Source organism: Pleurodeles waltl, chromosome 7 (genome assembly GCF_031143425.1).
Source record: "Pleurodeles waltl isolate 20211129_DDA chromosome 7, aPleWal1.hap1.20221129, whole genome shotgun sequence".
NCBI lineage: Eukaryota > Metazoa > Chordata > Amphibia > Caudata > Salamandridae > Pleurodeles > Pleurodeles waltl.
In genome coordinates this window covers 1,255,096,260-1,255,123,929 of record NC_090446.1, presented here as the reverse complement: position 1 = coordinate 1,255,123,929, position 27,670 = coordinate 1,255,096,260, and the positions used below count along the sequence as shown (strand labels likewise).

The 27,670-nt window shown below is 44.2% G+C and overlaps 1 protein-coding gene across 5 annotated transcripts in view; it reads left to right on the top strand.

Annotated features, from left to right (window-relative positions):
- The window catches only part of LOC138246140 (myosin-16-like), an 838,653-nt gene that overhangs the window by 368,885 nt on the left and 442,098 nt on the right, over positions 1 to 27,670 (top strand). For 4 of the 5 annotated variants that reach the window (XM_069200412.1, XM_069200413.1, XM_069200414.1 and 1 more), the window contains 2 exons: positions 15,725 to 15,796; positions 24,082 to 24,230. In XM_069200412.1, the coding sequence (XP_069056513.1) occupies positions 15,725 to 15,796; positions 24,082 to 24,230 (221 nt within the window). The remainder of the gene's footprint in view (positions 1 to 15,724; positions 15,797 to 24,081; positions 24,231 to 27,670) is intronic. The other variant, XM_069200416.1, reaches the window with a different exon arrangement.

The following is a 27,670-nucleotide window of genomic DNA, read 5'->3' as shown; positions in this document are numbered from 1 at the left end:
AATGATGACTTCACAGCCAAAACGTGCTTTTTGTGATAATGGCTAAACTGAGCAATGGCTCAAGAAACTTAGAAACAATAATTTGAACATTAGCATGCGCTCAGTATTATGTCATTCTTTTCTTGGTCACTACACAAGTCTAGAAAAGGACACATATATTTTGCATCTCATTCCCAAATTCCTTCTTTGCCGTTTCCGTGATATGGAGCAAGGCCTTAAAATCACTCCAGTACAAGTGATGGTCCTCTACACAAACCGCAGCCTGCCTCCCACAGTAATAATCATAGCTCACTCTCCAAAAGTGCTGGAATGTTTAATGCTGATATTCATTAACAACGCAATATAGTTAAATAACAATCCATATCCTAACAAAGAAATCATTCTGTAATGTCAGTGATATGGGAAACCAATGGAAAATACTTCAGGAGAGCAACAAAGTCAAATGGTTGGGTGGAATCCCTGATAGGAGCCTGTCTCATTTTAGGCAGATAAATGATGGCGATGCCGCTGGACATGCAAACCATAAAGGACTAGATATAGAGTCTGGCTAGATTTAGAGTCTGGCAGATAGGGTACTCTGTCAGCTCCACACCTTGTCCATCAACCACTTTGTTGATGCACCTCATTTAGAGAGGGGCAGACCTTATATTTCCATCAATGAAGTACCATTTGGCTCTGTCGACTGCAGACCACCTCCGACGGCCCCATGGATTAGGGCCGTCGTGGAAGAACATTATTCTTTCCAAGCTGTCTAGTAACTTCTGGCACAGAAAAAAGATTATGACCCCCACGCCCAGTGATAAAAATCCTAGGGATTGAGGGTCATTAGCTTTCTGCTTTTCTGAAACAAACTTCCACTTTGGGAGCTCGTTTCTGAAAAATCAATGTGTTAAATGTTTGGTGAACTGCAGTCAGATTCCATGGCTGCTGTCCACTGAACCATTTGTACCTTGAAGGGAACTACTGTGAGGGCAGATCCTTGCAACATACAGAGATGCCCTTTGGGCCAGAAGTCACCTCTAAATTTGACCGCTGGTGGTACGTCAGCGTGGTGGAGGTAGTGCCCTTTGCCGCTCTAATGGACGTAGTACCATTCGTAAACAAGCATTTGCAATGCAACGGGTCTCGCGTTTCTCCGAGTTAGAGCTATTAGCAGTTGTAAATGCCCAACCAGACTTTTCTTGCCACATTAAATGGAAAAAAAAGAGTGCGATCGCGCTGCTACAGTTCACTCATAGTGAAACCTATCGGTAAAAGTGCAATTGTCTACGTAACTGGCAAAAGTACAATTAACTATGTAACAGGGCTGATGTCATGGCACTGGACTTCTGCTAAGGGAGATCGCGCTGTGAACAAAGATAAAAAGTAGTCCAAAAACCGGATGGAAAACAGCGAGCCTCGCATGTTTTCAGTACTTGGTTGCTGCGCTCGAGGAGGGCTAACCACCGGAAAAGGCATGACGTATGTATGCCTTCCACTAATGAAAGCAAGCAGATTTTAACAGGCAAGCCCACAAACCAATGAAAGACACTGACGTGACATGGACGGGGCTCCAAGCCCTTTTCTAACTCCTAAAGCATCTCACAAGCGAAACACATGCGCAAGCACATGTGACGCAGGTTCGACCCTAAAAATCAAATCGCCTCAAAAGTTAAGTAATTGATCTCGAATGATGAGACGTTACATCAGCATGGCAGCAAGTGTACACTGTCGGGAATGGCTATAAACTCCCACACAACCCCACACGGTATAACAGAGAGGAGGTCAACCATAGGTCTTAACGAAGAGATGAGTTTGCATTGATTTTCTGATTTGAAAGAAATCTTTGTTGAGCATTGGATGTGGCAGTACATTGTTTGAAATAGAGAAACCTTGAACATGGACAGATATTTTGCCACATTTCGTTTACCTGGTCTGCCGTGTGGTAATTAGGTTAAAGTTTCAGACCTCTCATTGGATGGTAGGAAATGAACTTCATTCACCCTGTTGCAAGCAGATAGTATTTAGTTGCAGATTTATGAAAAGTGTCGCTGCACCTAGTGCATCGCCACTTTTGTTGCGCCACTTAGTGCCCCCCAACACCACCATGTGTGCGCCGTATTTAAAATATGGCACACCATGGCGGTAGTCAGGGGGGCTAGCATCATAATTTTTTACACTAGTCCTTCGCTTTGCAGAATTAGCATAAAAAATGTTGACGCTAATCCTGCAAAGCACCAAGAGGCCCATTGAAAACAATGGGAGCCTCTTTTTAACGCCCCTTAGCGCCCCCTTTACACCACCATGTGTGCGGCATATTTAAAATATGGCGTACCATGGCAGTAGTCAGGGGGACTAATGCCATAATTTGTTATGTTAGTCTGGCGCTTTGCAGGATTAGCGTAAAAAATGTTGACACTAATCCTACAAAGCACTTAGAGGTCCATTGAAAACAATGGAAGCCTCTTTTTAACGCCTGCTCATAGCAGGCGTTAAAAATGCCGATACAAATGCTGCAAACAAGTCTCTTAGATTTCTTAGCGCCATTTTTTCAGCCCCTCTAGTGCCGGAACGCCCCCTTTGCATACATTATGCCTGGCGCAGGCATAATGTGGCGCAAGGGTTTTTAAAGTGGCGCAATGCAAGCATTGCGCCACTTTGTAAGTATGGTGCAGCATTTTTGGCCTTCCAATGCCAGATTAGCTTAAAAAAAGAAATGACGCTAATGTGGTGTTGGAATGATGCTAGGCCCTCATAAATCTGGGTCTTAGTGTTTCAAAACCTTTTGTATCAGTAGCCAGAGAAATGACTCCAATTAAAAGTTAAAATAGATGTTAAAAGGCTGATTTAGCAACACAAATCATTTGGGGTGGTAATGAGAGGTTTCTGTCAAACTACACTCCCTAGGTTCTGGGTGCTTCTGTTGGTGGTGTTTCATTCTGGAAGGGAATTTTAATTATCATTATTGCTTTGAAGCACAGTTTGCTCCACTGTGTTACAGCTCTATCATCTCTGGGTCCCACTTAAGGCCGTACTGGCCATATCAGGCATTTCCCTGGGAGGCTGTAAGAGGGGCAATTTTGTTACTGAGTGGCTGGTTTTGTAGCAGTGCAGCAGTTTTAAAAGCACTGTAGAGTTTCTTGTATATCCAACAGTTTTCAGGCATCAATAAAAGTGCCAAGATAACTTTGGTGACTGATGTACCTGCCGGAGAGAGATCAGAGTTTTGTCTAGTGTCAGTTATGACTCATCTAAAGTATGCAGAAGGTTAGAATGCCTGCTGCAAAGAACGTGTATTATGCAGATCACAGAACAGTATTTTATGTGCAATACTCAGTGAGATACTGCTTTTGTCACAGAGATCCTTTTGTTTTTGTGCAGTTCATAAGTTACAGTCAAGTTTAAGTTCCTAGTTCAATAAACTTTTATTCGATTTTCAAGGAAAACATACAAGTATACAATAAAAATGTGTCCATGTTAAAACAAGCAAACTTAGGTAAATAAACTGACATAGCAACACATAAAAAGCAACAATCACATTAAAATCTGGAATTTTGCAAATTAAAACATTTACATAAATAATCCTAAAACAGGAGAAGACAGTACTATTGAATTGCGCAAAACCACCGGATAAAACATGGGAAACCAAGAAGCACAGTTTGGTGCGGCCAGGAGCTGTAAATATAAATAGGCCGATCTAATTTGCTTAGATCCGCATGCAGACAAAATAGGTTTTAAAAATGTTTGTTGCAGGGCAGAAAACTTTGCAAAGCAAAACTATGTGCATGGAGGTACAGATAGAAACATTGTCAAAAGTGCAGGGGGCAGATTAGATTGTGAGCACCAGACATCCTTTGGAAATAGCCACAGATGAAAAATGTTCATTGCAAGTGACTGCAAATCAAGTAGGAATGAAAACCCCTAGCATAGGGTGATGCTCCTGGCATAACCTCATACCTACACACACATAACAGCTATGTGGTGGCCATCTCTATGACATCGTCTCAAATACAGATCCATAATATGCTGCATTCATTTGCACCAGATGCATGACCTGTCACACGAAAATAAGCATGACGTTCTTTGTACCATCCTAGTCCTATGCAGCCTACTTTTTGAGCACTATTCCAATTCAGTTACACAAAAACAAAATTCTCCTCACCTGTCCTCTCAGTTAGAAATGCTATTTTCTTAAATACACATTATAATTTATTCGGTGAAGCTTAGAAGGATGCAACAAACCTTAAATATAAGTTGAGCTCCTTTCCTGTAAGATATAGTGAACATTATGCTACCAATTCCCTTCTTTTAATAGATAGTCAATATTATGCTACCAATACCTTTAAAAGAAACATCTTGCTAAATTATCAACATTTTATGTGTCTGATAACTTCAGTCAGTTTCAATTTTCGATTTTTTTTGCGAGCTTGTGAGGAGCAAAGGTCAAGGGTACTCATAATTGGAATGTGAAATAATCCATGAAGAATCCACTAGGTTCCGCTTATTGTGTGGGCCTGATTCAGAAAGGTAAACTTACAATTTTGTGTAAGATTACTACTTTTAGGTATTCACAAACTACGTGCCGGGTTCTACGACTCTGCACTCCCTATGCTTATGTGTGCAGAATTCTGTACACCTGGAGGCTCCGGAATCGGGGGCTGTAGGAAGCTCACTCTGTATATGCTATATAAAAATGAGATATAGGGGGTCATTCTGACCCTGGCGGTCTTGGACCACCAGGGCCACGAATGACGGAAGCACCGCCAACAGGCTGGCAGTGCTTCAATCCCCATTCCGACCGCGGCAGTAAAGCCGCGGTCGGATTGCCGGGGCCGGCGGTCATCCACAGTTTTTGCCCCGGCTGGGAGAATCCGCCAGGGCAGCGCTGCAAGCAGCGCTGCCCTGGGGATTCTGACCCCCGTACCGCCAGCCTGTTTCTGGCGGTTTTCATCGCCAGGAAGAGGCTGGCGGTAACGGGTGTCCTGGGGCCCCTGGGGGCCCCTGCACTGCCCATGCCACTGGCATGGGCAGTGCAGGGGCCCACTAACAGGGCCCCGGCCTGCTTTTCACTGTCTGCATAGCAGACAGTGAAAAGCGCGACGGGTGCAACTACACCCGTCGCACCGCCGCAACACTGCCGGCTCCATTCGGAGCCGGCTCCTGTGTTGCGGCCTCATTCCCGCTGGGCCGGCGGGCGCTAACTTGGTTAGCGCCCGCCGGTCCAGCTGGAATGTCAGAATGGGGGATGGCGGTAGCCGCCCGCCAGAGTTGGAATCACCCCCATAGTGTTCAGAGTCCAGGGGTTTCCCAGAGGCTTAACAGAGGCTAAAGTAAATAGTACTAATGCTCTCCTTTGGAGTACTGTGGTCGAGCATTTAGGCTTATCAGAGGGCATTGCAAAGCTTTTGTTGTACACACACAGGCAATAAATGAAGCACACACTCAATGACTAACTCCAGGCCAATTGTTTTTATATAGCAAATATATATTTTGTTACATTCGTTCTACAACCACAAGATTCAGTTTGCAGGTAAGTACATTTGTAAGTATGTAGCAAAACTAATTTGTTTCAATTTGGCGAGTTATACGGTTTTCAAATAAATAACAATAATGTGTTTTAAAAGTTGACAGTGCAATTTTCAAACACAGTTCTGGGGGAAGAAAAGTTAGTACAGTTTTGAGGTAAGTATAAGACTTACAGTTCCAGTCTATGGGTGTTAGGATTTCCACAGGTTGGGGTTCAAGTTAACCCCAAACACCCATCACCAGCAACACAGGCTGGCCTGGGTGCAGAGGTTATACTTGATGCAGATTTAGAATGGGCTCCTATGGAGACTGGGAACACTCAGAATCGGATATGCTAGCAGGTAAGTACCTACATCTTTAGAGGGCAGACCTGGGGGGTTTAGGTGAGCACCAGGGGGCCACAGGTCAGCTCCAAACACACCCCCTCAGCGGTGCAGGGGCAGCCGGGTGCAGGGTGCAAACACAGCGTCAGGCTCCAAATGCTATTCAATAGAGGTACCCCAGGGGTCACAAAGATACTGCAGGCTAGGTCAAGGGGGTCGGTTCTGGAAAACCACAGATTGGACAAGGATGAGGGCCACCTGCTCAACATTGCTGCACCAGAGGTTGGATTCCTCAAGACCCGAGGGCTTCGGGTGCAGGGGTACCGGGAATGTCTGTCCGGTTCTGTAAGGGAAGTCCTCTGGACTTAGGTTGCAGGTGGCGTCGTGTTGGCCAGGAGGGGTCAACCCAGGGTGGACACAAGGTGGGAATCACCTGGGGACCTGCTCTGGACCGGTGAGCCTCCTGGAATCGGGCCTTGGGTGTCGGGTGCAGAGTGGGCAGGACTCGCAGATCCAGGGCGGTTCTGGAGTACCTTGTTGGAGTTTCTTTGTGAAAAAGGGCCACTGTCCTCAGGAGATCTTGGTCCTCTTGTGTACAGACAATCCTCTTGAGGCTTTTAACAGGTTGCTGGTCCTGAAGGATGCATCACCTTTTTGTAGCAGGGCTTCAGAAGTTGGAGACAGGCCTGTAGGGCTGTGGCCCAATTAGTTGGTGTCTTCAGTCTTCTGTGCTAGTGGACAACTTAGCAGTCCTTCTTGTTTCTTCTTGTTGTCTTCTTGACGTCGCAAGGAATCTGATGAGCTAGGCTCAGGAGAGTCCTTAAATCCTGCATTTTGGGGTGTTCCAGAGGTCAAAGGGCAGTAGCCAGTGGCTATTGTCCCTGAGGGTGACTTCACCCTTCCGCTGTTCGCTCCCTTTGGGAAGGGGGACACAGATCTAACCCTATTGGTCCCTGTCCTCCAAACAAAGTTGAGAAGTTGAGGATTCTGCAAGGAGGGGGTCACTTCAGCTCTGGACAAATTAGGGCTGAAGTGGTCACTCCTTTTTCTTTTTTCTAATTTCTCTGCCAAACTTGCTGCCAAAGGTGGGGCTTTGTCCTGGGACGGGCATCTCCTTTAGCTGGAGTGCACCGTGGCACAGTAACTAGAGGCCTGAACCTTTGAGGCTCATCCCAGGTGTTACAGTTTCTGCAAGGGGAGGAAGCACCTCCACCCAGCGCAGGCTTTGTTTCTGGCCACAGAGAGCACAAAGGCTCTCCCCATGTGGTCAGAAACTCGCCTGGAAGTGGCAGGCTGGCACAGACTTGTCAGTCCTGCAATAGAAGTTTGGCTAAAGTATAGTAGGCAGCTCTAAGATGCCCACTGGGTGCATTTTTTAATAAATCCAACACTGGTATCAGTGTGGGTTTATTGTGCTGAAAAGTTTGATACCAAACTTCCCAGACTTCAATGGAGCCATCATGGAGACAAGGAGATCATAATGACAAACTCCCAGCCCATGTACTTTATATGGCCACACTGCACACAATGTCTAAGAATGGACTTAGACTGTAGGGGCATTTTGCTCATGCAGCTATTCCCTCACCTGTGATATAGTGCAACCTGTCTTAGGGCTGTAAGGCCTGCTGGAGGGGTGAATTGCCTATGCCACAGGCAGTGCTTTGTGGACATGGTACCCTGAGAGGGGTGTCATGTCGACTTTGTCTTTTTTTCCCCACCAGTGCTCACAAGCTGCAATGACAGGGTGCATGTGCTTGGTGAGGGGTCCCCTAGGGTGGCATAATGCATGCTACAGCCCTTGGGGACCTTCCCTGGCAACAGGGCCCTTGGTGCCATGGGTACCTTTTACCATGGACTTAGATGTGTGCCAGGGGTGTGCCAATTGTGGAAACAATGGTGCATTTTTAGGGAAAGAAAATGGTGCTGTGGCCTGGTTAGCGGGATCCCAGCACACTCTCAGTTAAGTCAGCATAAATATCAAGCAAAAAGAGTGTGTGGGGGGGGTAACCATGCCAAAATAGGCACTTTTCTACACAACCCACTCCCAAACGAAAGAGGATGAGACAAACCTTTCCCAAGATAGTCTTTATTGTCTAAGTGGAAGAACCTGGAAAGGCCATCTGCATTGACACAGGCAGTCCCAGGTCTGTGTACCCCTGACAAGTCCATTCCCTGTAGGGAGATGGACCACCTCAAAAGTTTAGGGTTCTGACCTTTCATTTGCATCAGCCATCTGAGAGGTCTGCGTCAGTTTGAACAATAAAGTGAGGACCAAACAAGTATGATCTCCGCTTTTTCTGTGACCAAACCACAGCAAAAGCCTCCTTCTCAATGGCACTCCAACACTGATCCCTGGGGAGTAACCTGCTGCTAATAAAAGCAACTGGCTGGTCATGGCCATCATTACTGGTTTCGGAGAAACTGCTCTTATCCCATGTTCAGAGGCATCTGTATGCACAATGAACTGCTTAGAATAATCCGGAGCTTTGAGAACTGGTGCTGAACACATTGCCTCCGTCAGGGTGTCAAAGGCCTTTTGACAGTCAAGAGTCTAGTTTACTTCTCTGGACATTTTCTTTGAGGTCAATTCTGTGAGGGGGGTCACAATGGATCCATACCCATTCACAAACCTACTATAATAACCAGTCAAGCCAAGGAATGACCTGACTTGATTCTGGGTTGTTGGAGCTTCGCGGTCCAGAATTGTCTGGATCTTGGGCTGTAAGGGTTGCACTTGGCCTCCACCTACAAGGTGGCCCTAGCATACCACAGCGCCCTGCTCTACCTGGCACTTTGATACCTTAATAGTGAGGCCTGCTGATTGCTGAGCCTGAAAAACCTTCTCCAGGTGGACTAGATGATCCCACCAGGAGGAGCTAAAGACAGCAATATTATCTAGATATGCTGCACTAAAGGACTCCCAACCAGCAAGGACTTGATTCACCAACCTTTGGAAGGTGGCAGGGGCATTCATTAAACCAAAGGGCATAACAGTAAACTGATAATGCCCATCAGGTGTAGAGAATGCTGTCTTTTCTTTTGCTTTAGGTGCCATTCTGATTTGCAAGTACCCTGCAGTTAAGTCAAAGATACTGAGGAATTTAGCTACACCCAAGTTGTCTATAAGTTCATCTGCTGTTGGTATAGGGTGAGCATCTGCCTTGGTGACAAGGTTGAGACCTCTTTAGTCCCTGCAAAACCTCATCTCTCTCTTCCCATCCTTGGAATGAGGTCTGGGGACCAAGAGCACTGGGCTAGCCCAGGGACTATCAGAGGTTTCAGTAACCCTTAAATCCAGCATCTTGTGGACTTCCACTTTGATGCTCTCTTTGACCTGGTCAGACTGTCTATAGATTTTTGTTTTGACAGGTAAAGTGTCCACAACATGGGTACACATGTGGGTCTTTCCAGGGTGAAAGAGAAAAGCCCAGTACACTGCTGTAGGGCTTGCCTGCAGTCAGCTTGCTGTTGGGCAGTGAGGGTGTCTTAGTAGACAACTCCATCAACTGACCCATCTTTAGGATCATTAGAGAGGAGGCCAGGGAGAGGTTTACTCTCTGCTTCCTGCTCCTCATCGGTAACCATCAGCAATTTTGCATCTGCCCTGTCACAATAGAGTTTAGGCAGTTTACATGGATCACCCTCTTGGGTGTCCTGTTGGTGCCCAGGTCTATCAGGTAAGTGACCTCACTCTTCTTTTCTAGGATAGGTTAAGGGCTGCTCCATCTGCCTTGAAGTTCCCTGGGAGCCACAGGCTCCAGAACCCCTACCTTCTGCCCTGGTTTGAATTCTACCAGTGCAGCCTTTTGGTCATACACTTCTTCTGGAGCTGTTGGCTGGCCTGAAGGTTTTTGGATGCTGTTTCCATGTACTCAGCCATCCTTGAGTGGAGGCCAAGCACATAGTCCACCGCATCTTGTTTAGGCACATGGAGGGGTCTCTCCCAGCCTTCTTTTACAACTGCAAGTGTTCCCCTTACAGAATGGCCAAACAGAAGTTCAGATGGGGAAATCCCTACTGCCTTATGAGGCACCTCTCTGTAGGCAAAAAGCAAGCATGGCAGGTGGACACCCCTCCTCCGTTTTGAGTTTTTCAGGGGGCCCCATGATCATGCCTTTCAATGTCTCATTGAATCTCTCAACAAGTCTATTGGTTTGTGGGTGGTATGGTGGGACAAACTTATAAGTCTCCCCACACTTGTTCCACATGTTTTTTAGGTAAGCTGACATGACCTTTGTACCCCTGTCAGAAACCACCTCCTTAGGAAACCCTATCCTGGTAAAAATACCAATCAGGACCTTGGCTACTGCAGGAGCTGAGGAAGCGCTAAGGGTAATTCCTTCAGGATGTATGGTAGCTTGATCCACTACTACCAGGATGTATTGATTTCCTGATGCTGTAGGTGGCTCCAGTGGACCAACAATGTCCACACCAACCCTTTCAAAGGAAACCCCAACCACAGGGAGTGGAATGAGGGGGGCCTTTGGATGTCCACCTATCTTACCACTGATTGGGCAGGTGACACAGAAGTTACAAAACTCCTTGACCTTCTGAGACATATTGGGCCAAAGGAAATGGCTGACAAGCCTATTCCATGTTTTTGTCTGTCCCAAATGCCCAGCAAGGGGAATGTCATAGGCCAAAGTTAGGATAAACTCCCTAAACTGCTGATGCACTACCACCCTCCTGGTTGCACCAGGTTTGGGGCCCAAGAGCTGTAACTGGTAAGGATCCATCTCTATGAACTCAGTTCCCTGAGAGGATAAGACTTCTTCCTGAGAAGAGGAGTCTTGTTTCTTTTGCTGTTCAAAAGCTGCTCCCCCAGTCTTCTTGCCCTTTCTTTTGGAAGGCTGGGCCATTATTCCAGGCTCCAGCACTTCTTTTTCACCCTGTGCTCGACTTTGTGCTCTTGTTTTTACACACACAAGTTCAGGGATTCCCAGCATGGCTGCATGGGTTTTGAGTTGTACCTCAGCCCAAGCTAATCACTCCAGACCATTCCCTAGCAAGCATTGCACTGGGATTGCAGAAGAGACCACTGCCTCTTTCAGGCCAGTAACCCCTCCCCATTCTAAGGTCACCATAGCCATGGGATTGCCCTTAGTTACATTGCCAGCATTGGTAACTGGATACATTTGTCCAGCCATATAATGTCCCAGGGAAATCAGTTTTTCTGTCACCATGGTGACACTGGCACTAGTATCCCTCAGGGCCTCTGCTTTTCTCCCAGTAATTAGGAGGTACTGTATGCATGTTTGCATTTTAGGGGGCCAGACAGCGAGAGTGGCAACATCTACCCTCACATTCAGAGACTAAAGAAGCTTCAGTGTGGACCCTGATTTGCTCTGGGCACATTGTTGATCCCACCTGAAGACTGGATATACCAGTACTAACTAGAGCAGTGCTAGGTGGATTATTTTTGGGACAGGCCAAGTTTCCAGTTTGATGTCCATGCTGTTTACAGTTGAATCACCAGGTATTTTCGGGATCAAAGTTCATACCCTTGTACCCATGTGAGGACTGTGAAGAGGCTTGGGGCCCACCCTCCTGTGCATTTTCTGGGGCCCTTGAGAAGACTCTATTTTTGTCCTTCAGTGTCTCACCACCCTTCCCCTGGAGAGGCTTTGTAATCCATTTCTTTTAGTCACCTTCTAGTGGAGTTTTAGTCACACTTGTCTGGACCCAATTGTCTGCCTTCTTTCCCAGTTTCTGGGTAGAAAGTGAACCTAGGTCTACCAGAAATTGATGCAACTTGTGATTGAAGCAGTTACTTAAAAGATGTTCTTTCAGAAATAACTTATAAAGCCCATCATAGTCATGCACTCTGCTGCCAGTTATCCAATCATCCAGTGTTTTCTCTGAGTAGTCTACAAAATCAACCCAGGACTGGCTTGAGGTTGTGTGAGCCCCCTGAACCTAATTCTATACTCTTTGGTGGTGAATCCAAAGCCTTCAATCAGGGTAGCCTTCATGTGGTCATAGGATTCAGCATCTGCCCAATGAGTGTGAGAAGCCTATCCCTACACTTACCAGTAAACATTTACCAAAGGAGAGCTCCCCAATGAGATTTGCTTAGTTTTCTGGTCGCACAAGCTGTCTCAAAAGCTGTGAACCATTTGGTGATGTCATCACTTTCTTCATATATAGAGACAATCCCTTTGGGGATTTTTAGGATATCAGAATGCTCTGTGACCCTGTTTAAATTGCTGCCAACATTAATGGGTGTTAATCCCATTTCTGCTCTCTCCAGCTCTGTAGTTAGGAGCTGTTGCTCCAAAGCTAATCTTTTGGCCATCCCTGCTAAAAGGAGGTCCTCATCATTGAGGCTGCCCTCAATGTTCCCAGATGAACTGGACTCCTCCATGGAAGATCCAGGTCCCGTGAGCACTATCCTTGGAGGCAGGGGCCTTGGGACCCTGATCTCCCTAGTTAGGTGAGGAGGTGGGTGTTCATCCTCCTGTTTCCTAATATCTTCCCTGTCTTAGGGGAGGTCTTCCTCCTCAGCAGGGTATTCCCTTGTGTACTCTGTCAAGAGCTCCTGGAGCTTCACCTTGGTAGGGATGGAACCTGTTTTAATGTTTTTCAGTCTGCAGAGGGACCTTAACTCTCCCATCCCTAGATAGAAGTAAGGGGTGAAGTTGAACTCCACAACCATTTCCTCTGAACATTATGTTACTAAAGTTAGAGATTACTTTTAGGAACTAAAATCTACTTCTAATTACTAACCCCTAACTTAAGATAACTTAAAGCTGAAAAAGAAATGCTAATGGGGACTTAACCAAGGTCCTAGCAAGACTTTTAAAAAATTTAGAAAAATGTTCCACATTTGTAAATCAGTTACTAAAGGCAATTTTGGAATTTTGTTATGTGATCTGGTATTGGCTGAGTAGTCCAGCAAATGCAAAGTTGTTGACCCTGAGCCACATCGTCAAAGACTAGAAGCCACTATCCATCCAGGAAACAGACACCCTCATGGCTTCAACCCACTTTGGCTCACCCAACAACCCATGCCCACATTACATCTTCAACCTGGGCCAGAAGGAAATCCGCACCATCATCTCTCTCATCTTCAATACCTCCATCAGAACTGCCACCATCCCCGAAGCATGGAAACAAGCAGAGGTCAAGCCACTCCTTAAGAAATCTTCAGCCGACCCCAACAAACTCAAAAATTACCCCCCACCATCTCTCTGCTCCCTTTCCCAGCCAAGGTCATAGAAGTAGCCATCAACAAGCAGCTCTCCAAACACATGGAAAGATACAACCTGCTTGACTCCTCCCAATGTGGTTTCTGCTCCAACCAGAGCACGGAGACCATCCTTATCACGACAACATCAGATCCTTCCTCAACCACAGAAAGAAAGTGGCCCTGATCCTTCTAGACCTCTAAGTCGCATCCAACACCATTTCCCACTTCATCCTCACCTCCAGACTCCACCACATTGAGATCTGAAGCAATGCCCTCAAATAGATCCACGCCTTCATCACAGGCCTCACTCAGAGGGTCCGCCTCCCACCCTTCACCTCCGAACCTAAGAGCAACGTATGTGGCGCCCCCAAGGTATCACCTCCCAGCCCCATCCTTTTCAACATCTACAATATGCAGTTGGCCAAGATTGTTTGCTCCCATAGACTCAACATCATCTCTTAGTCCACCCAGCTCCTCTACAACCTCCAGACCATCCAGAACAGAGCAGCTAGACTCTACCTGGACCTCTCCAGAAGGACCGACATCACCCCCTACATCAGAGGTCTACACTGGCTGCTTGTGCAAAAGAAGTGTGAATTCAAGACTTTCACCATTGCATACAAGGCGCTCCACAACATCAGATCCAAGCTAATCAACCACAGACTCTCCTTCAACCAGTCAATCAAGGGAGCTCCTTTCAACAACTATTGCGCATGTCCCGAGAGTCTGATTCAGCCTTAGCGGAGGGCGCTCTTTCTGCTATCCCTCTGCCAAGACCTGGAAAGACAAAGGAAACTACAATCCCCCCTCCAACTTTGCACCTCACCCACCCTCCTCGACTTCAACAAACAAGCTCAAGCTTTGAGGAGTAGCTCTGATACACAGGGACAACCCTGAGTACCTGAATACCCCCCGGGGTGATAAACTACACTTTAAAAATCCAAAGATTGATTGATTTATGTGCTACAATCAAAGCACTGCGTAAGTGGCAGCACCACCAATAGAATGGATGAAACTCAAACCCAATTTAAACTCCATACTTCATACATGATAGCTCAATGAACCAGAGACAGCTGAGTATTAGGTGATAACCACCAACGACTGGGAGCTGAGCTTTCTACTCATGTTTTCTTTATAAGTACATTAGCTCTTAAAAAATAAATCAGTTAAAGCTGTATCTAGAATGGACCTAAAAAAGGCAAACATATTGCTTGGACATAGGCGGTCATTCTGACCGCGGCGGTCGGCGGTCGCCGCCCGCCAAGCGGTTCCCGCCGAAAGACCGCTCCGCGGTCAAAAGACCGCAGCGGCCATTCCGGCTTTCCCGCTGGGCCGGCGGGCGACCGCCAGAAGACCGCTGGCCGGCCCAGCGGGACAGCCCCTTCAACAATGAAGCCGGCTCGGAATGGAACCGGCGGAGTTGAAGGGCTGCGACGGGTGCAGTGGCACCCGTCGCGATTTTCACTGTCTGCACAGCAGGCAGTGAAAATCTTTGTGGGGCCCTGTTAGGGGGCCCCTGCACTGCCCATGCCAGTGGCATGGGCAGTGCAGGGGCCCCCAGGGGCCCCACAGCACCCGTTCCCACCATCCTGGTTCTGGCGGTGGACACCGCCAGAAACAGGCTGGCTGGAAGGCGCTCGGAATCCCCATGGCGGTGCTGCAAGCAGCGCCGCCATGGCGGATTCCCTGGGCCAGCGGGAAACCGCTGGCTCCCCTTTTCTGACCACGGCTTTACTGCCGCTGTCAGAATCGCCCAGGAAACACCGCCAGCCTGTTGGCGATGCTTCCGCCGCCCTCCGCCATGGCGGTCATGGACCGCCAAGGTCAGAATGACCCCCATAGTGTTTTATCTGCACAGATATACTCAAGTGCTGGTTCAGTGAGACCTGACTGTTAAATCCATTATATATGTGAGGCTCTACTGCCTCCAGTACTGAAGCCAGAAAGGCTGGAAATAGATACCTGTTCCGTGGGTTACCATTGGTTCTCAAAGAAGTAGGAGAAATTAGTATGTTTCTAAAATCAAATAATGGTTGATTAAACTACAATTATAAGAAGGTAAAGTGAAGCCAATAATTGTAGCTATAGGTGACTCAAATTCTGCCTTTTACCGACTTGTATTACTGAGAACTGTACCTGAGAGAGTTTTGCTTTAGAACCCTATAATTAAAAAAAACATTAAATTAAAACACACGTGCATTAAATTTAGCATTTTAATAGTAGGGCACATTATATTTTGCTCGGTAGAGATCAAAGCAGAATATTATATAGCACGGATGCCTTTGGCAAAAAACACAGCTGTTTCCAAATCTGTACTCCTTTCGGTTCTTTGTTAAGTGCAATCCAGCTGTTGCAGACATTCCTGGACATGTATGGGGCAGTTTACACCATTTACAGCACTCTTGAGAAAGTTCCACGAGTGAGGGTTAGGGCATTCCACTTAAATCTCTTCACGGAAAATAACTAATCATTTCTAGTAAAAGTCCCCGTCCATCAGAGAAACCTAGTCGAATGTTGTTTTTAATCTGACAAGAAAACAGTCACAGTAAGGAAATTTATAGACGCACGTTCTATTTTGGTTAAGGGGCTATAAAAATATACGGATTATTTGTATTTTTACATGAATAACATACTATTATAAGGAAAAAATGACTTCTTCACTGTAGGTATCCTTGGTAAATCTAACAATATCTATGTCTACTTCTAGAACACGCTTCAGGAGGAAAATCCCGTGCAATGGCCCACTGACAGCTCCATACTGCAGACGAAGTCAGACCATGTACGTGTCAACTCTGCTGTGATTTATTGTGTTTCCTGCTGCAGGTTTTATATATGTACGCCTAAAAGTGATGTTCTCACTGATCGATCATTGTTAGAAATGTCATTGAGCAGTATAAGCGCTGCAACTCAAACGTTTGCAGCTGTGAAATGTCAGCTCGAAACTGCTGTAAGAAAAATGTGTTTCCCTTTTGTGAGGAGCAATCAGTGTTTAATTTGTAAATAAAAACGTGCTGGTGCCCAACGCTCTCTTTTGAAACACGCGGCTCACGCATTTAAATTGCGAGCCATCTCGGGCGTCTTTAATCCATTTCCAGCCACTCTTTGCCCCTTCAGCTCATTCTTGTAGCTTTCTTTCTCCCTCTGCGATGCTTTTTCGTTTCCCTCTTCCTCCACCTTTCCTATATGCGTCTTTTGCTCATAGTAAATGCCTGATGCAGAAAACGAAGGCCATATTTATACTTTTTTAGCTCTGCATTTGCGTCATTTATTGACGCAAAAGCGGTGCAAACTTAAAAAATACAATTGTATGGTGCTAAAAAAGTATAAATATGAGCCTAAGTGCCGGCCCTCAAAAATAAGTGCTGTGCCCGCACCGGAAACCACTGGCTCAGATTAACCACTGGGAGCAAATCAGCAACCCCAGGTGCTAAATGAATTCAAGGTTTTAAATATGTTGTAATGCGTTACTTTTTCCATACACAAAAGGGTTTTAGGAGTGGTGTTCCATAGATTTCAAAATGGTTTCAGACTTGTGTTCCATTAAACATCTATGCTATGTTATAAGGTATTTGCCATATAATTTACAAATAGTTTAACAAAATCCCTTTTGCATGGACACTGTTCCCTTTCCACAAGATGATGTTGCTTCTTTGTTTTCAAACTTCCCTAGGTCAATTAATTATTAAATATTGCTAAAATGCGAATGCAATAATGTTTTATTGAATATTATTAAAAAGGCAATAAGAGGTCTATAGATAGCCAATACAAAATTATATGGCACACTCTGAGCTAAATATTGATTTGGGAGCAAGCTAAGGAAACCACAGAAAAAAAGGCAAAGTGACTTGGCAAAAATCACATAACTTGGTTTCCTAGGTACAAGTATGCAATAGCTGGCACTCTAACTTGGGACCAGATTTACAAAACACACAAGACACAGCGCAGCACCCAAAAATGTTGTGCTGCGTTGTGTGCGAAGGAGAAAGACAACACTATGGGGGTGATTCTAAGTCCGGCGGGCGGCGGAGGCCGCCCGCCAGACTTCCCCCACCAAAATACCGCTCCGCGGTCGAAAGACCGCTGAGGGTATTTTGGGATTTGCCCTGGGCTGGCGGGCGACCGCCAAAAGGCCGCCCGCCAGCCCAGGGCAAATCAACCTTCCCACGAGGACGCCGGCTCAGAATTGAGCCGGCGTAGTGGGAAGGTGCAACGGGTGCAGTGGCACCCGTCACGTATTTCAGTGTCTGCAAAGCAGACACTGAAATACAAAGTGGGGCCCTCTTACGGGGGCCCCTGCAGTGCCCATGCCATTGGCATGGGCACTGCAGGGGCCCCCAGGGGCCCCGCGGCACCCCCTACCGCCATCCTGTTCCTGGCGGGAGACCCGCCAGGAACAGGATGGCGGTAGGGGGTGTCAGAATCCCCATGGCGGCGGAGCGCGCTCCGCCGCCATGGAGGATTCTGTAGGGCAGCGGAAAACCGGCGGGAGACCGCCGGTTTTCCTAGTCTGACCGCGGCCAAACCGCCGCAGTCAGAATGCCCTGCAGGGCACCGCCGGTCTGTCGGCGGTGCTCCCGCCGAGCCTGGCCCCGGCGGTCTGAGACCGCCGGGGTCAGAATGACCCCCTATATCTACAGAGATATGCCACTCTCCTCCCTTCTACCTAGCGCCGGCTCACAATCAGGCTGCTGAACGCTACGCGCATACCTTTGTGCCATAGTGCAGGGTTGTGTGTGTGCGTCTAGCATAGGTTTTTTACTGGCCAGGTGTGATAATAAAAGATATCAAGATCATCGATGTCCTTGAAACAAGTAACCTTTATTGGAGCAATCACACACGCTCCGAACAAAACGCTCCTCATCGTAAGCCGACAGAAAACGTTCCATTCTGAACATTCTAAAATCTGATTTCATTATTACACATCTCCTTCTTTTCAAACAAACAAGATGAAATAAACAAATGCATAAAACAATAAACTGCAATAAACTTTGTAAGATAATTTCCTACATTAGATAACACATCGTAATATAATTTAAAAAAAAAACACTAAACTAATGTTGTCTAATACATTATGAAATCATTGTATTTGTTTGGTAATTTTTTATGTCTGCTGGCCCTGACACCAAACTCATTCATACTAACATTTGAAGAATTATATTCTTCAAAATTACCCAACAAAGTATTGTCGGTATAACCTGTTCTACTGTTTGAATAAGCTTTGATTGATTCACACCCAAAATCAGGATCAGATAGATGACTTAACTCGTGACAGCCTTCAAAGTTTACACGTGCTAATCTGGAACAATGCCACCATGAACCATTACTCAACATGGCTGAAGACCTCCCAACCCTAATAACTTTCCAAGGTTTTGAATACTTCGATTCTCCCTTTCTGACATGTGTGGAAAGCTTGATCTTAACCCAATCATCAACATTAAGACTTAGACTCCCTTGTTCATTTTCCTTGCACTTATTTTTGTTTTTAAACTCAACATTCATCTTGGCCTCATTGTATATCCTATTCATGTCATAAATCTGTACTTTGTTTTGCAACCAAGATGGATTTAGACCTAGTGTTGGTTTCCTTCCTTTCAACATCAAAAACAGTGAAAATTTAGTTGAACAATGAGGTGTACAGTGATAGGACCAAATCATTTGTGCAACATGTTCCTTAACATTAATCTTAGCATTTAATGTCAGCTGTACTGCCTCTACTAAAGTTCTATTGAATCTTTCAACTAAACCGTTCATATTGGGTGCATATAAAGCAGTTTGTTTATGTTTAACTCCTAGATTAGACAAGAAATCTTGTAATTTAGAAGAAGTAAACTGTGTACCATTGTCAGTAGTGATACTATCAGGATAACCTTCTTTTCTGGAACAATCATTTAGAAACTCAATTACTTCATCAGTATTGGGTCGCTCAATCCACTTATACTTAACCCATTTGGAGAAATAATCAATAATAACCAATACATATACTTTTTCCAAACTAATACCTTCATAAGGACCAAGTAAATCCATAGCTAAATCCTTCCATGGTTGTTCTGGAAACGGTAATACATTAACCTCAGTTTTCTGTGTCTTCAAAACTTTATCAGAATCCTGACACAACAAACAATTCTTATTGAAAACAACTACCTCTGAATCCATGTACGGCCACCACAACTGATCTCTCAATTTTTTTATAGTTCCAGATTGTGCCAAATGTCCAATATGGGCTATAGAAATCAACTTTCTTCTTATTTCTGTAGGAGGTACGAAACATTCACCCTTAAGTAATAAGTCTATTATTCACTGTCTATTAAGTCTATTATGAATTGTCTATAGACAATTCATTTCTAACTTTCCAGAAAACTTGTAAATTCTTTGTTAAAGATTTCTCTAGTGGTCAAACGTTTATGATAAAACCCTTCACATTTCCAAGAAATTCATCTTTGTCATATGCTGAAACCCATTCCTTTTCTGAAATGACTTCAGAAATCAAAAATACTGCATATTTCACACTTGCAACAACACATTCTTCAATCACTTCAGAATCTGTAGACATTTCCTTACTGCCAGATAATCTCGATAAACAATCCGCTCTGGTATTCCTTGTACCTGGCAAATAAGACACTGTAAAATTGTATTCATACAATTTTGTTAAAATACGTATGAGCCTTGAAGATGTACTACCCATACCATTTTTAGATAATAAAGAAATAAGTGGTTTATGATCAGTTCTTAATTTGAAATGTTTCCCCCATATATACATTTTAAAGTGTTCAACAGACCACGCACAGGCAAGTGCCTCACGTTCAATAGTTGAATACCTACACTCAGTTTCAGACAATGCCCTAGAACCAAAAGCAATGGTTTGTTCAACATTCCCTTTGACTTGAGTTAATACTGCTCCTAATCCTGTTGAACTTGCATCCACAGTAATAACATTTACTGCATCACCAGAATATGGTGAAAGTGGTTTCGAATTTACAATAGACTTCTTTAACTTGTTGAAAGCATCAACCTGCTCATTAGACCACCTAAATGTTTCAATTTTCTTTAGTAATACACGTAAAGGCATAGCTAAATCGCTGACATTTTTGACAAATTTAGAATAGTACTCACATAGGCCTAAAAAGGAATCAAACTGGTCTTTGTTTCTGGGCTCCTCAATGTTTTGTATCACCTGTAGAGAATTTTTAATAGGGGTGATACCTTTTTCTGAAATAGAATAGTCTATTTCATTAGTTAACAATGTACACTTGTCCAAATGAATCGTCATACCCCTATCACTTAGGATTGACATCACCTTGTCCAACTTTGTATAGTGTTCTTCTTTTGTAGCTGTGTAGATCAAAATATCATCCTGAAAAGCAATGACATTCCCAACATCTGTAAATAAACAATGCATACATTTTTGAAAAACAGAAGCAGCTGATGCCAAACCAAAAGGCATGCCTTTATTCCGAAAAGCACCATCTGGAGTAATAAAAGTAGTAATGCAGCGAGACTCAGGAGTTAACTCTACTTGATGGTATGCTGCCTTCAGAGCAATCTTTGAAAAAAAATGAGAACCCTCTAACTTTGTGAAAAGCTCTTGAATGCGTGGAAGTGGAAAACAATCCACCAAAATTTGCTCGTTCACAGATCTTAAATCAGCACACAAACACAAATCTCCTGATTTTTTCTGCACCAGAACAATTGGAGACACCCATTCTGCAGCATCAACAGGCTCAATAATATCCTCCTTACACATTCTGACTAAAATCTCAGATAACTCCTTACTGACCGAAAGCGGAACATGCCTTAATTTGTGTTTGATAGGAACAGCATTTTTTTAAAGTTGAATGTGATGTGAAAATCCTGTCACCTTACCTAACTCGTTGCTAAACAAATCTTTAAATTTGTCTAATAACATCTCCAACTTATCTGTACTTGTGTTCAAAACTTGGACAGACTGTATATTATCAGACAGATACACTGGATTCTTGGCATTTGGATTGAGCACCATTCCCAATTTCTTTTGGTGATGCGAACCAATAACATGTAAACCATCAATGGCAACATATACTTTTCCAATAATTGCCCTGTTTAAAAATTTGATGTCCGCCATAAAGAACCCAAGCATATCAATCTCATTGCCCCCAAAAACAAACTTTGACATCATTTGGTTCTAACTTTTTATCACTCCAGTTTTCATAAAAAAACTGATCTGACAAGATAGTATATGGTGATCCAGAATCTGCCAAAACTTTCACATTCAAACCATCAATGACGATTTCACAATCAGGTGGAATATAGGGTTCTTTGTCAATTTCTGTGCAGTTAATACCCTTCCTGGCCTTTTCTGTATCAGACTTATTTAAAACCTTATGTAAAGTTTTGCCTTCTTCATTAATGCATGAAACCTTTTCCTTAAGACTTAGAACGAAACGATCTTCCTTCTCGTTATTAAACTTTGATTCCTCCAGCGTAGATATTCTTCTGTTGGCTACCGATCTGCAAAACATTGCCAAAATGACCAATCTTCTTGCACTTGAAACATTCTTTGCCTTTGGCTGGGCAAAACTTGAATTGAGACGCATGTGTTTTGGAACCACACTTTTCACAAAATGTTTTAATGACATTGTATCCTGAACTTTGTTTGTTAATACTGACTTGTTTTCCTTTAGAAAATTTCCTTTGTTACTGGCCTCATACTTCTCTGTATCATGTAAAGCTACAGCTGCAATTTCTTTGTTAATGTCATCCACTTGAGTAGCTTTGAAAGATTTTATTGTACATTCAACACTCTTAGCCGTGTCAATTGCTTCTCTCAAAGTGGGATTGCGTTGTCTAAGCAATTGTTCCTGAATCTTTTTATTCGAACAGAAAATAATTAACTGATCTCTAATATAAATATCCGCTGTTTCTCCAAATTCACAGTCTGCAGACAAAATTTGTAATGCGGAAATATATGAGTCAACTGACTCATTAAGTTGTTGGTGACGTGTGAAAAACGTATACCTTTCCATAACAATGTGTGGTTCCTCTGAAAACCTTTTTTTAAACCTATCTACAGCTTCTGAAAAACAGTCATAATCTCTGGCCCCTGTGCCAGATGGTGGTAGAACTGGAGGTAAGTGCTCAAAGATGTCTTCAGCTTCCAAGCCAATTAAGTTGAGTAGTAACGCTTTTTTTTATTAAAATGAATCTCCATTAATTGCCAACATGTAACTTTTAAAATGTCTGAACCATTTTTCCCATTTCATAGTAGCCTCATTAGCAGAGTTTAAAAATGGCGGAGGTGGATTCCCACAAATGTTATTCATCGTGAATAAATAGTCAAGGATAGAAAATAAAAATTAGAGTTTTTCTTCTTGTTTTTTTTTTTTTTTTAAACCGCAATAATGTGCCTTTAAATGCACTTTGGTATTTCAGAAAAAACACACTTCACCTAAGATGGCCGCCGATTAATGACGTCGTTCTGTTACTAATCTTTTATACAAACAAAAGTGTCTCTAAGATGGCTGCCAAGCAACTGCCAATTCAAATAAATAGTATGCAGTTCAGTGAAAAATTTTCTGCCTCACCACTTCCAGTTCCTGAAAGTATAGCATCTATCCTCCGCGAAATCCGACATCATCGGAATGCAGGGACGCTCCTAAACCGTCTTGTTCTGCCGCCTACAAAGTGCTGAAGATGGTGAAACTCGTCCAGTCTGTGGTGCGTGCTCCTGGTTTATAAATCATCGCCAAAATGTGATAATAAAAGATATCAAGAACAACGATGTCCTTGAAACAAGTAACCTTTATTGGAGCACTCACACACGCTCCTCACGAACAAAACGCTCCTCATCGTAAGCCGACAGAAAACGTTCCATTCTGAACATTCTAAAATCTGAATTCATTATTACACCAGGTATCCTTCCAGTACAAAATACTATGCTTATGTTAACTTTAAGACGTTTCCCACTTTGGATATTTGCAGGGCAGTACGACACACATGCAAAGTGGGAAGAGGTAGGAGAAATGAAAGCATTTCTGCTTTCATCACCTGCTTTAAATTTGCCTTATTTTGTGGCACAAAACCCTATCAACAATTGTTAGTAGATAGGGATTTTCATTAAAAAAACATGGGTGGTTGCATAGGAATGCCCATGTACCACCCATGAAATACCCCCTTAATGCTGAGTAAATCACAGCAGCACTCTGCGCTGCTTTGTGTTACCTTCAGACAACTTCTCAGCCCAAAACACGTTTTGCCCTGGAAAGTAAATATTTTGCACTGGCCTGAATCATTTTGTGACGCAAAGCCAATGCAAAATACTTGTAAATCTGCCCCTTACTGTATATTAAATGCTGACTGATAACATGTGGTGACCGAATGATCACAGTTCCCATTCTAGCACAGCCAAATCAGCATGGTTGGTAAACTGAGCACTAAATAAAAAGGGGGAACACAGCATTGAGTATCAGCAAAAGGACATCATGAAGCACTACAGGAAAAAAAAGCTGTTTGGGCACAGTACCAGATGTCTTCCATTTGTGATGTGTAAAAATAAAACGCTAAATACGAAGCTACCTTCAAAACCATCTACATTGCGTCTTTACCCTCATCACCTCACCTCTTCCTCGACCTCCATATTCCGGGCACTGGCCCGACTTGTTTGCTTGGAATATTATCGAGCCCGTAAGTGCTCCTTACTCTGCAATAAAGCATTTTAAAGAATAATGCAAGTAGGAAAGATTGTGTTTACCACTATCAGCGCTACGAAACCATATTATTGGCAAAATGCCCTTTACAAATGCCCATAACATCGCGTTCATGGGAAAGAAACTTTTTTCATATCATAGCCTTTTACTGTCATTTTTATGCTAAAAGTGCAAAAATCTACCTCAGAACCGACAACTTTAGGTTCTAGAAGGCATGTCAGTTGAGCAGTTGTAAACCCCTCAGTGCGTAGGAGAGCATCACACCGTCAGGGATTAGGAACCGCCTTAGACAGTGGAGATCTGTTTTTTTCAGATGCAACACAATATGATGTATAACTGGTCCAATTCCGATTGAGTAAGGTTCATGTTGTTTTATCCTTCCCAGCTACATTGCAACCCAGAACAGGAAAATAATACTTTCATAATTGTGAAGGAAACAGAAACACAGCAGTCAACAAAGGACATGAATATGAATTGTATAAACTACAATGGTACTGAAAGACCGAAGAAGGGATTGGAAGACATTATTAAAACGTAAGTAGTTTTGTTATAATGAATATTTCAAATTGAACAATATAATCAATTGAAGGTTTTTTGTAATACGAATTTGACATTTTGGTTTGTTACAAAGTGGTAATGTCACTCTTCAATTCAATCAAGATAGCATTCACAATTATTTCCAATACTGATTGAATGTATTTATCAGTATCCAGTACTCATAAAATAAATTCATTTATTAATGTGCAGTACATATAAGATGTCCATGACCTTTGATTATACTTGCTGTTAAGTCTGTACTTATGGACACAAACCACTTCTGTAGTTACATTTCCAATTGCAAGATATACATATTGTCATATCCATTACAGGCATCTTAAAAAAAACTTTCAAGTTGTAAAACCAATAAGTTTAGTGGAACACCATACTGGAATTTCTATTGAAGAGTTAAGAACTTGGAGAATTACATGTTTTATCACCCTTCCCATTTGTCACAAACTTGTCCAAGATCAATTCTAGTTTTACTAGTAACAACTCAATTTTTAAGGGCTAGTGACCTCAATCAAGGCTGCATAGTTACCACTGCCAACATTGTACTATATGAAAATTAGGGGGGCTGTGCTTGGTGTTGATGAGCATGGTGGCCCATCCCTGATTCTCTAGAAGGAAGGAAGCTGCAAGCCCTTTTTTGTCACCATGAAGGTGGTGTCTCAACATCCTGAGATGGGAGGGGGGCCTACTGCTTCCTCAAGTCACCTGTCAAAGATCCCATTTGACCTGTACCAGGACTAGGCACCACTGGTGAGGTCCTGCAAAGGACCATAACAGCCTGTCGGCCTGCCTGGGCAGCACCCTCACTCGTCTCCCAGAGTACGGTGACCTCTGCCTGGAAAGTGAGACCCCAATTTATGGTGCCAACAAAGACAAAGGGGCAACCACAATCCTCAATTTCTCTGCCTCATGCCACCTGTACCACCTCTACAAGAGTTGCCCTTACCATGACAAAGAGGGAATCCTTGAGTGCTGCCGAGGAGAGCTCTGTCACTACCGCTGATCACCTGGAAGCTGGAGGCCAGTTGCTGACTTGGCCACACTGGACCAGAATCACTACCTCTTGGAATAAATGGCCTATACATCCTGCTGCCATTTTGAAAAGGGCATAGACAGACCACTCAGCACATCAGGCCCTAGTTTGTGTCAGCTTCTATTGCACCCCCCATGTCTCTGGCCGATGAGGAACTACAGACTCAACATAATCTTCTATGCAGATGACACACAGCTCGTCCTCTCGCTCTCCAAGTGTGCATCCTCGTCTAAAACCAACTTCCAAACTTGCATGAACAGTGTCGCTGAATGGATGAGGGATAGATGCCTCAAACTTAACACCAACAAGATGGAAGTAGTACTGTTCAGCAACACCACCTCCCTTGGTATGACTCCTGGTGGCTCACCGAGCTAGGACCCTTCCCAACTCCCACCAACCAGGCCAGAAACCTTGGCATCATTATAGACAAACTCAACATGAAGCACCAGGTCAATCTGGTCACCTCCACCTGCTTCCTCACACTCTGTATGCTCCACAATATTTTTAAATGGCTCCCACTGGAAACCAGATGCAGCATCACCCAAGCCCTCATAACCAGCCAGCAAGACTATGGCAAAGCACTCTACACCTGACTCACCAACACTCTAACAAAAAAACTACAAGTCATCCAGAACTCAGCCGCCAGACTTATCCTAGACCTCCCAAAAAGAACACACATCACCCAACATCTTAAAAACATTCACTGGCTCCCCGTACCCAAGCGTTCGCAATTCAAGATACTGACGCTTGCATACAGGATCAGGATTTTCTGTCTGTTTTTTTGTCTGTTATTCCTAGTGGGGTGGGATATATTTTTTCTGTGTTGTCTTTATACATTTTGTATATCATTGTTTTTCCATTTATTCATTATTAGAAATGTCTATAAATAAAATATTATAGAAACATATGGCTGTTCTAATGTATCAGTAGGTGCATGTTGCATCCCAATAGACACTGTACTAATTGACAGAAGATAAGTGGCATATACATATATGTATGTTAGGATTTGTGACATACCTATTTCTCAACATACTTATCAAAAGTATATTTATTAGTCTTTGTCATATATCGTATATTTATGAAGCAGGATTGAAGAGTAGCTATATTTACTCATTTATTGTTAGTTTTCCTGGATTAGTTACTACATTATAACAGGGACCCTCATGTCTGTTGATGTATTGGACACTGGTCAACATGAGATGTCCAGCTGCATAATGGCTTCACCGAACCTAGGTATATTTGGAAACAAACATGTTTGAATCATGCAACTACACCGATTTCAGTGATTGTTGCACGATACCTGTACTCTGAGGGTTCCCTAGGGAAACCCCCATGTCTGCTTGTACAGCCTTGTATGGTCTGCATGCCAGCCCGTGCTGCTGCCGATCATTGACACTGTTCTGCCCCCTGCTGCTGAGCATAACTCTGGCAGGGTAAGGCAGAACAAAGGATTTCCTATAGAGGAGAGGTGTTACCAAATCGATGAATCTGGGCAGGGGCGGAGGTGCCTCCGAGCACCACCAAACTGTTTTGAAGGACACATTTGCCGCCCTCCTTGCATAAACCTGTTTAATCCAGTGCAGGAGCCCTCAGCTCCTGCTCTTGCGTGAAACCATACAAAGGACAGGGGAGTGACCACCCCCTGACCAGCTCCTCTCCCAGGGAGGTACACAGACCTCTGCCTGGTGGCAACGTAATTCTGCCATCTTGGAAATAAGATAAGCAGAGGCACCTGGGAGTATCTGGGTGGTTAGTCCAGCTGTATGACATCCCTGACCCCCCCTGCCAAATAGGTGGGGCACTGCAATGAGTGTCTAACCCTCTTCCAGGGTAACATAAGAGTCCCATTAGAGAGGGACCCTAGATTCATGTGTGGAGTCATCTGAGGACTCTTCTGCAGGACACTTCTGCAACCTGGAAACTGGAACCTCTGCAGGACTTTGTTGGAACTCAAGACAAGACTGCATCTAGTAGGAGGCCTTCTACCTCAACTTTGGCCCTGTGCATTGCAAGGACTGTGCAACCTCCATGGCCATATATCCTCCAGAGTCACAAGGACTCTGCCTGAACTTAGGAAAGCAAGAAGGAATCTCCCTTGGAGTGAAGGAGTCACCCCCCTACATCTGCAGGCACCTCAATGATGATGAGTTTGTGGATCCTGCTGTCCTATGGAATCTCCAAGGCTCTGCAACACAGGTGGTGGTTCTGTTGCCCTCCAGAGGTCCCTCGCTGGAGCTGCCTGGCTGGAACCCCTATGCACCACGTTTGTTTTTATTTGCCAAGGCTTTTAGGGACTTCAGTCTGAAGACCTCCTAGCTCCAAGAAGCCCCATCCTCCAGCACTACACAGCTCCAAGAACGACATCCTTTCTGCAAGTCCTGTGATGCGGGCA